Genomic DNA, 10,492 nt, shown 5'->3' on the forward strand with positions numbered 1-10,492 from the left:
TAATGAAATAAAGCCCCATTAGATTTAAGTAATTTGCAAATTGAGGTTGTTATCAGTTAATAATGATATCCCTGGCTGATGTGAGCAAAGGGTTGTGCTACTCAATCAAATAGGAAGTAGGACTTGTAAACAGATGTAAACTAGCATAAATGTTAAATTATGGATTAATTCCATGCATACATTGCATTAAATCCCCACTAGTAGACAGCTGTCAAGACTGCCTAGAAAACCTGGCTACATTTATTTCCAATGTGATCATTCTCCTGCTCTTGTTCTACATCTAGGAAAGCTCTAAGTAACAGCTTTTATGTGAATTCCATCAGTTTATCACAGTGCTTGTGCTAGTCATATATATTTGTAATTAACCACAAGTTATTCAGGTGCTAAACACTTGCATCAGCTTCTAGGTCACTTTGTTCTGCCTTGACTAGAACCTTCCAAAAGAGTAGCCACAATAAATCATGTTTGAAAGAATTAGATTCATCCAGGGCATCTCTGGAATTTTTAGCAAATGTGTATTTTTACCTGAAAGAGCTGCAGGAGAATCAAGCTGCAGCACAAACCCCTGTGAACCCAGAGTGTTTCACTCCCTCGAGTTTTGTGCTGCTCAAATGCTTACAGGTTCTGTTGCCACTGGGCTTCCCCTGACACAAGATTTGACCACGGACCTGTGTGGCTACAGAGCATCTGGGCTGCTTCTTTACCTCCCTTGATTAAAGTCAGATCCACTTGTTAGGAAACATTGTGGAACACCTGGAGGCACCAAAAGGGACCCTTCAAAAGAGAAACTCACTGCAACCCTCTGGAAACGTGGAAGCTCAAAACAGTGGAAATCTCTGCAGCCGTGGAAAGCAGAGTATCAAAGAACAACAAAGTCACCCTGACTGCTCAGTAATTTGCAAGTAGCTACAAATGAAACCTGAATTCTCTCATTGTGTCAGCTGGGGTCCGGTGAAGCATTTTATTTTCCAGGTGGAAGTTTATCCTATAGAATGATTGATTAAATAAGAAACACTTAACTGTTTGTCTCTTCCTGTAGCTGTGACTTTTGAGAAGTTTTTTTGGTTCTGTCTACATTTTCCCCGAGGAATGACATGATATTAATGGTGAAAGGTTTGGTTGAATGAGAGTGCCACAGACCTGTTTGAGGACATATGGGTGACATCAAGGCCTCCTGCTGCTCTTCCAGCCTCCTGTAACTGCAGAAATGCTTACAGGAGTTTGCTGCCCTTGGCTTCTCACTGCCTCCCTGTTTGTGGATTCACTTAGGGCTCCAAACAGATTGTTTAAAGTGCTGCTAAATCAGAGCACCTCTTTCTGAGTGTCCTTACAGGTGTGACAATGGGCTTTATTCAATGACAATCCTTTTATTCAGTAGGGATGTTCCCTTGTAGAACTGCCTGGGATGTGGTTTAACATCCTCTCTTCTTGTCTGGAGTCAGACATCTGGCACTCACTGGCTGTAAACAGGACATGATGTTTCTTCAGTCACACACCTTTTCTCTTGGCACTGAACATTGTAACTGGGAAGTGCAGGTGGAAGAGGAATTTTTCTGGAATTATTGCCAGAGGAAGCTGCAAAGTGGAGAAGGCTGAGCTAAGTGATTCACAGGGGGATTAATTTGGTTTTGGTACCTTGCTTTTTCCCCTAAAGGGCTGTCACTGGCATGTGAGGGCACCAGGGTGTCCCCATCCTGTGGGGCATCAGTTCCACTTCAAAATTTTTTTTCTCTCTGCACATGAATGTGTATATTATTTAAATATTTACTACATGCTCCATGTTATGATAGTCAAGGATGACTGCTGCCAACCATTCATCTTATGCTTCCTTTCATACACTATAAGAAAAACTTGCTAAAACTCCATTTTAAATTATTAATCTGAGATTAGGTGGCCAAGCAGTTCCTCCTTTTCTCTCATGCCTGAGCTTCCTAACCTGACAGCAGGACAGGTGGCCTGGAACTACTGTGATGAAGGAAGCTGGATCAGGGTCAGGGGGTCAACTGGAGTAAAATTAGACAGATAACCAGGGTTCAAGGCTATGCTGAAGTGAACAGCATCATTTGCACTCTCTGTTGGCAGTTATTTTAAGATGCATAAAGCACTGAGCCCACAATGTCCTAATTTTGCAGGGATAGGCTGTAAAGATGATAAATTCTGTGAAAGGGGTCAGACTCTAATTTACAGGTCTGATTCAAAGCTTGCTGAGGTCAATGAAAACCTCTTCTGTTAAGTTTAGTAGGGCTTGGATCATATCTTAAGGAAAAAAAAGGTGTATTGAGAGAGTGCTAAGAATAAATGAGAGTAGTAAAAGTTTTCCCAGAATAAATGCACTTCTTATCTACCTGTCATTGAAACAAGAAAAAACCTGTTTCTAAGACTGATAGATTCTCACAGTTCCATTTTAATTTTTTTTGAAAATACAGTGAGCCTAATGAGTGAAGAGGGAGATTACTCATTACCTGCTGTTACACAGTAAACAGAAATGCACCTTCGCCTCAGAGATCCAGGTGAATAGTGGATTTGGGAAGATATCTCCTGCCAGAATGACTTGGAATTATTAAATTTTAAATTATTAAAGTCCTTTATTAAATATTAAATTATTAAATTATTAGATTTTTCAACACCTTTTGGGCAATGGTTCTAAGATCCCAGATCCTCTTTTTTTTTTTTTCCTCTTTTTCTTTTCCCCTGAAAACTCTAGATCCTTCACTAAGAAACAGGAATTTAAACAGTTTGATTCTATTCCTGGTGCAGTCCTAGGAACCAGATTGAGGGTGTACAGCCTAGAGTGCTGCACAGCAAAGAAATTGTCTAAAATGATCAAGTCCTTTTCGGCTCAGAATGAACCAGAAGCGCTGCTGGAATTATTTAGTCCACAGAACACACAATCCTGGAGCTGTCCTCTGGCTGAAAGCGCAGGACTGTGTTTGCTGCTGATGGCAATGAGAGCTGCTCCCCTGGCACTTCACCGTGCTGTGCAAAGGACTCGCTCTGGTTTTCTCTGCTGCCGCTGGTGGGTTGTGAAGGTCCCACTCAGGACTTGGGCTGTTTGTCACACAGAAAGGGTCGCTGTGAGGAAATGCCAGCCATCAGTGCTGCTCTGCATCAGCTGCCTTACAGAAGAGAAGTGGTCCTTAAGCATCAAGACCCTTCTAAAAGAAGGAAAAAACAGCCAGTTTTGAGTTTGCTCTTTTGCAGCAAAATAGGAATTTCAATGCTCCTACAATCTTAGGCCAGGCCAGGCTTTGGTGAGGATAATGGGCCATAAATGCCTTTTGTTTTGCTGTTAGGGAGGGCAAATTGTGTAGCTGTCAAGTCGCGGCACGTCCTGTAAGTGCAGAGTGAAATCTTTGCTGGGAGTGATGAAATTAGCGTGCCAAAGGAGAGGGAGGGATGCACATCCATCAAGGGAACCTGTTAGACTCCTGAAGCAGCCTTAAACCAGCACAGACGCCTTGACCACCTGCTATGTGTGGGCATAATTGCACAGAACAACTGTCATTTCATTTTTTCTATAAAAACACCTCAGTCTGCACCGTGTTTGCAGCTGAAGGCAGCAGCTTCTCCCTCCCTCCAAAGGAGCAGCTTCTCCCTCCAAAGCCCCTGCCCTTGCAAAAGCTCTAGGTTCTTTTTTAATGCTCAGATTCAAGCAGTCTGGTTTCTTTGGGGCTCTCCCATTGTGTGTCAGGTTCCATCCCACCTGTCCTGCAGGGGAAGCTGGAACCCCTTGCAGTTTAGCGTGGCTGATGTGCCTCAGAGTTTATCACACAACTACCAAGATACTCTAAGCTGTGAGGATGTTCCCAGAGCTTTGTTCTTGTGGTTTACATCACTGGGAGCTATGGCAGGATAATATCTGCATTTTCTGGCTGCCTGTCCTTTATTTTTATTACAGAAAAAGGGAGTTTGAGCTCAGATCACGGGAGTATTGCTGCTCCTTCCAGTGCATGTCAAGGCTGCAGAAGCCACAGAGATGCATTTGCAAATATATAAGATTTAACAGAACCTAATGAAGGCTGTGGACATTTTTGTGTGCTCAAATATACCTTAATGGATGATTTTAAGTATTTAAATTCACAAGTGGTAGCAGTAAATTTCATTCACCATTTTAAAGCAGGGGGGTTTTCACTCCAACTCCCTAAGCACAGACAGAGTTTTAGGTAGAAGCTCAGTTTCATCTGGTAGGAATAAAACGTAAATATCCTATGCCTGGTGTCTGTCCAGTGATTGACTGTTTCTGAGCATGGAGTACTTGGAAATTGTTCCCAGTTGCTGGTTTTGTCACAGTGTCCTTGCTTGTTTGTGATTTGTATAATGAGAAAAACTAGAGAGACGAGGGTAACAAGTGAAAGAGTATTGCTTATCTCACACACTTTTGCACATACATTTCACATTTCTGTTACTTGGGTGATGAGCCTTGGTCTCCATTTTTCTTTCTTTTGGAGCAGAACATGTATTTGCAGAGGTTGAAGCTTTTCAAAAGCAGATCCATTGTAAGCACAGGAAATCTATAAAATGTTTATGAAAAAAATGATATGGCTGGAGAAAATGTCTGGGATCACTCTGAGATAAATGTTCAGGGGTTTTCTTTTTTACTGTCTTAGCAGGTTTTGCTAGTTTCTGGCACAATCCTGTATCCCTCCAAGGGTCTCAGCTAGCTCAGCCCTTCTCAGGCCTAACAGGATTATATCAAGAAAGACAGGACAAGGATTCAAAAGAGGCTCTCTTACCCTTTTAGCTGCAAGTCCTTTATTCCAGGTTGATGTCCCGGGAGAGAGAGAGCTCCCGGGGGACAGGGGACCCTTTATCTTAGGGTCTCTGAGGGAGGGGCTAGCTGGCACACAGCCAATGGGGTCAGACGGGGAAGGAAGGGTCAGACTACATGACAGGAGTTCCAGGGGTCCCTGAGGGAGAAGAAACCATTTCCCCAGGGGAATGTAACATCTCCTCCTTTTTTTGTTTAAAAAGATACAGAGAGAAATTCTCAAATTCTGTTTAACACGGAGTGCGGGTTTCCCACCACTTATGGTTGGTAGGGAGACCGGACCGCTTTAGATTTGCCAACTCTATATGGTTGACTTCTGAGGTAGAAGATATGAGGCCATTAATAGCCTTGAAAATCAAACAGCGTAGGATTCCGAATGCTATGGTTACAAGGAAAAGGATAACAAAAAGTAACATAATTGTTTTGACTACAGAAGTCCACCACCCAGTGAGTCCCCAGCCCTTGAACAGTTCCTTGATCCAATCTTCTGATTCTTGCTTCACTTGTCCGATCATGTTGTTCATGCTTCGGAGGGCAGCATGGATGTTTGGAGCCTTTGAGGACAAATTCATGCAACAGAGTCCTTCAAATTCCTGGCATTCATGTCCATGCAATAGCAAGAGATAATCGATAGCAGCACGGTTCTGGATCGTGGCCTGTCTGGTAATCTCCTCGTCTTCTAGGAGGGAGCTGATGGCGATGGATGTTAAATTAGCCTGCTTGACCACCCAGCACTCTAGTTGGCCCAATTCACCTAGAGCTTTGGCTGCTGCTACCCACGGAAGAAACAGGGATACAGCAACTCTTTTTGACTTTGCCCAATGAAAAATGTCTGAATTACAATTTGGGTCCAAATTGTCAGCACTCCTTTTTTGAATTTTGTCAGCCGATTTGTTTTTGTGTGTCCATTCACGAATTAAAGTTTGGTTGGGTGTCAACACGGACAATCGCCCTATGGTACATGGCCCTCCGAAAAGCCGGGATGGAATTCCTGCCCATGCCCGATCCCCACAAACCAAGAACAATCCTCTAGGGAGGCTTCTGGGTTTGGAGTGGGATGGGTTGTCTGATGCAATGTGGCTTATATTATGACACCACCTCTTTGCAGTAAATTCTCCCCGGTACTGCTTTATAAGGTGGTACTCGTCAGTGCTAGAGGGTTTTGGGATGACAGAGAAATGGATGCAGTATGTGGCAGGGGAGGAACCCAATAGTTCTAACTCCTGGGGTTCATGAGCTACCCTGGGCAAACCCTGCACCCATTCCGCTAAGGGGTTCATGGCAAACACGTCTTGCTTCTGATGATCTTTGTGTGGTTGTGGGGTGTGTGCCTCTGGAATTTCGTTGGACCTGTATTTGTCCAAGCCTGCTGGAAATTCTCCAGCCTGCAAAGGAATTCCTACCAGACAGGTAGACATAGGATTCTTAGCTGCTGCAGTGGACAAACATATGTTTTCTTGCTGAAGTGTCTGTGCCAGGGTTACCCAGACGTTCTGACGTGGCTGAGGGATGATCCATGCAGCTGCCAGACTGTTCAGCATTAGCAGGATGACAACTTGGATGGGGTTCATCATAGGGTTGAGTGGGAGGTAGGTTTTCTCTGGAAGGGAAAAATAAACATTTTTAAAACATGTTAAAAGTTCCTGTTTCTGCCAGAAGGAATCCACCTCTAAGGAGGATCTTTCTCTTCCATCCGGCGGCGTCTTCTCTTCGAAGCATCAGTCACTTGCTTCTCGTCCCCTTCTGCTGGAGCTGGATTTTTGGGGATAAAAGGTTTCACCCACTTCTGGGGAATCCACCGAGGGCCTGAGGGAGTAGCCACACATGCATAGCCACGACCCCAGGTCACAAGCTCATAGGGACCTCTGGTTTCCCAAGTTTCAGGATCCCTAATCAAAACCGGTGGACGCTGAGACAATTTAAACTGATCACCACTGTTAAAATGACGTACCACAGGTGGACTCATGTTTTCAAATGAACAGTTTAGAAAATTGATGGTAAACATGGCTTTGCAGAGCTTCTGCTGTGGTGTCATCCACGAAGCCGAGCAGTTCTGCCTAGCCAGAACCTGTTTGAGCGTTTGGTGTGCACGCTCGATCACAGCTTGACCTGTGGGGGAGTGAGGGATGCCAGTTTTATGCTCCACTCCCCACTGCTGGACAAATTCTAGGAACTCCTTGGACACATACCCTGGGCCGTTATCAGTTTTGATTGTTTTTGGAATTCCCAACACTGCAAAGGCTTGCACTAGGTGCTGCTTGGCATGTATGGATTTTTCTCCTGCGTGGGCAGAGGCATACACTGCACCTGAATATGTGTCAATGCTCACATGAACATATTTGAGGCGACCAAAACTAGGAATGTGTGTGATGTCTGTTTGCCATACCTCACAGCTGCCCAGGCCCCTGGGGTTCACCCCCATGCCCATCGATGGCATGACCTGGAGCTGGCAGTTCGGACAGGTACCTACAATGGCTCGAGCCTGGCTCCGTGTTAGTTGGAATTGTCGGATCAGGGCTGGCACATTTTGATGGTAATGTTGGTGACTCAGTTTTGCCTGCTGGAAGACATCAGGGAGATGTGCCTTTTCAACTGGTGCAGCAAGGGAGTCTGCCTGGCGATTCCCCTCTGCGATCTCACCTGGCAAATCAGTGTGTGACCTCACATGCATCACGTAAAACGGGTGCTGTCGATGAGAAACCAAATAGATTAGCTTTGAAAGCAACCTGAAGAGATGTTCATTCTCTATTTCCTTGAGCACAGCCTGCTCCGCTCTGGACACTACTCCCGCCACATAGGCAGAGTCGGTTACCAAATTGATTGGTTCTGAGAACTTCTCAAAAGCTCTTACCACTGCGGCCAGTTCAGCCACTTGGGGGGATCCCTCCACAAACTCAACATCAGCTTCCCAATGCTGAGTCCGTGGGTTCCTCCAAGTCACGACGGACTTGTTTGAAGTACCCGATGCGTCTGTGAAGACTGTGAGAGCTTTGAGTGGTCTCCGACTCCTTTTCTCATGAGGAATAAGGTGGAATTCCTCATTGAACAACTTGTGGGACGGGGCATGGACTGATATTTGTCCCCTGTAGCTGTCCAGAGATAATTGGAGACTGGCATTGCTCTGCAGCAAATGCTCAAACATCTCTTTGGTCAATCTCTCAGGAGAGTTCTTTCCCTCCTCTGAAAGTCTGACCGGGAGGTGAATGCATGCAAAGTCACAACCTGCCAATTCACACAATCTTACCCTGGCCTTCCGAATCAGCTGTGCTATCAGCTCCTGTGGCTCTGTGATGGTCTTGGATCTTTGGTGGGAGAGGAAAACCCACTCTATTATCAACAGTGAATCTCTCTCTTCCTCGATCCACTGAAAGATCAAGCCATGCAGGTGTGGCAGTTTTCCTAGAACAATAAACTGGAAAGGCACCTTTGGCTCACACCGGTGAGCCTGTCTCTCTGACAAGGCTTTTTGTACCTTTTCGATTGCTGTCTTCGCCTCTGGGGTCAGCTCCCTGGGAGACGTCAGCTCCTTCTCCCCCTTCAATAAATTGAAGAGGGGTTCTAGATCTTGATTTGTGAGGCCTAGCCAGGGTCTTACCCAATTCAAGGACCCACACAGGGAGTGGAGATCTGCTAGAGTTTTTGGATTGCAACCAATTTCTAAGCTCTGTGGAACTACAGTCCTTGCACTGATTTGCAAGCCCAGGTATTTCCAAGGTGGCATCCTTTGAACCTTGTCCTCCTGTAATTGAAATCCAGCAGAGGTTAAAACTTTAACCACTAGGTCAAGCGTGTGTTGGAGTATAGAGTCATTGGGGCCACACACTAGCACATCATCCATGTAGTGAAGGATGATGGCTTCTTTCCTCTGTGCGCGTATTGGAGACAGTAATGAGGCTACATATTGTTGGCATATAAAAGGACTCGATTTGAGACCCTGGGGAAGGACCCTCCAGTGATAACGCTTCATTGGGGCCTGTCTATTGACAGTGGGAACTGAGAAGGCAAACCTAGGGGCATCTTCAGGGTGCAATGGAATTTGGAAAAAACAGTCCTTGATGTCTAAGACAGCCAATTTCCAATCTCGGGGGAGCATAGTAGGAGTGGGCATCCCTGGTTGGAGGGGTCCCATGTCTTCTACTATTTTATTAATTTCTCTTAGATCATGGAGCAACCTCCACTTGTCCTTTCCCGGTTTCTTTATCACAAAGATCGGGAAATTCCAGGGGCTAGTTGTCTCCACAATATGTCCCTGAGCCAATTGCTCTTCCACGAGTTTTTCCAGCGCCTTGAGCTTTTCTTTACTCAAAGGCCACTGTGCTACCCATCTGGGGGTGTTTTCCAACCACTTTAACTTCTGGGTAGGGCGCTCCACAGTGGCTACTTGCAAAAATCCTGGGGTGTTTTAGGAATGACCAATCGGACTCCCCACTGAGACATGGTGTCTCTCCCCCACAGTGGGGCGTTATAATCTGCTACGAAAGGACGGACATTCGCCACCTTTCCATCAGGTCCCTCAATTTGCACCACGTTTTTCGAAATCCTTGCCATTGAGATTCCTCCTATGCCCTGAAGTTTGCCTGCCACCGGCTCTAATTCCCAATTTGAAGGCCACATGCTTTGTGGCAATACGGTGACCTGAGCTCCGGTGTCGAGTACTCCCGCCACTTGGAGGCGCTCTGATCCACAAGTAATGTTGCACATCATAGAGGGTTTAGGTTCCCCCACCACCTCTGTCCAGTAGACCTCTGGTGATTTACCGTCTGCTGTGATCTCTGCTGGAACCGGAATGGCTTGGGCAAGAATCTGCCCCGCTATCAGATAAAAGGGTGGGTGCAAACAACGAGCCAACAACATGAGGCCTATTATTTTTCCCTTTATGGTCATGGGAGCTATCTCAATTTCCAAGGGTGTGTGTGCTGTGTCCCCAATAACAAAATACTCACTGTCCAATCCCACGTGGTAAACCGTCAGGTCCTGTGAGATGTTAGACAGGTCAACTGTTACAACCATCCACTCAGTAGATCTGAAATGGAAACCTTTGGTAGTTACAAGTCTAAAACGGCCAAGTGGCTGCCAAACCTTGTTAGTTGAGCCTTTAACATTTACATTTTTCTGCACCCCCACACCCCGTGACCTGCCCTCCCCCCCCTTTTTCTTTAAGAGAGAAGCTTTTGCCAATGTGAGTCCCGCTACATTTATATCTCTGCGCGTTGTAGTATCAACCGCGGGCACGCGCTGTGAATTCAGTTTTTTTGTTTGTTGGATTTCTTCTGCTTCTGGGTCTGAGGGCAGGATCTGGCGAAGTGTCCTGGTTTCTTGCAGCGGAGGCAGATGATGCGCTGCAGCTGGTCTGGTGGCATCTGCTGCCTGCTGGGGTGTGGTCCAGCAGGGGCTGTATGCTGTGGGTGTGTTGTTCCAGGGTGTCTTTCAGTTGTGCAGAACAATTCTGCCCGTCTGGAACAAGCTTCTATCATCTGGGACAGAGTAGGTGGTGGGTCCAAGGGTAAAGTGAGGATAATTCTACGACAGGTCTCATTAGCATTTCTTTGAGCCATCTCTTTGATCAGCTCTGCCTGCACCACGGGATCTGGTATTTGGTGTTCCACCTGTGTCCTCAGACGATCAACAAACTGTAAGAAATTCTCCGTAGGAAATTGTTTAACATTGACATAACTTCCTTTCCCTTCCCTTGATGGTAGCTGATAAAACATTTTCTCTGCAACA

General features: G+C 45.7%; 1 protein-coding gene across 1 annotated transcript; it reads right to left on the reverse strand.

Annotated features, from left to right (window-relative positions):
• Nucleotides 1-4,637: 4,637 nt before the first annotated feature.
• On the reverse strand, nt 4,638-9,762 carry LOC134550563 (uncharacterized). The gene is made up of 2 exons (XM_063397305.1): nt 9,712-9,762; nt 4,638-6,368 (listed from the first exon to the last, which is right to left on the reverse strand). Exon 2 carries the CDS (start codon nt 6,340-6,342, stop codon nt 4,999-5,001), a length of 1,344 nt encoding a protein of 447 aa, XP_063253375.1. The 5' UTR covers nt 6,343-6,368; nt 9,712-9,762; the 3' UTR covers nt 4,638-4,998.
• Between the last annotated feature and the right edge of the window lie 730 nt (nt 9,763-10,492).

Source organism: Prinia subflava, chromosome 5 (assembly GCF_021018805.1).
Source record: "Prinia subflava isolate CZ2003 ecotype Zambia chromosome 5, Cam_Psub_1.2, whole genome shotgun sequence".
NCBI classification, from domain to species: domain Eukaryota; kingdom Metazoa; phylum Chordata; class Aves; order Passeriformes; family Cisticolidae; genus Prinia; species Prinia subflava.

Excerpts from the sequence above, each read along its gene's own strand:
- LOC134550563 (XM_063397305.1), bottom strand. The coding sequence starts at position 6,342 with ATGATGAACCCCATCCAAGTTGTCATCCTGCTAATGCTGAACAGTCTG.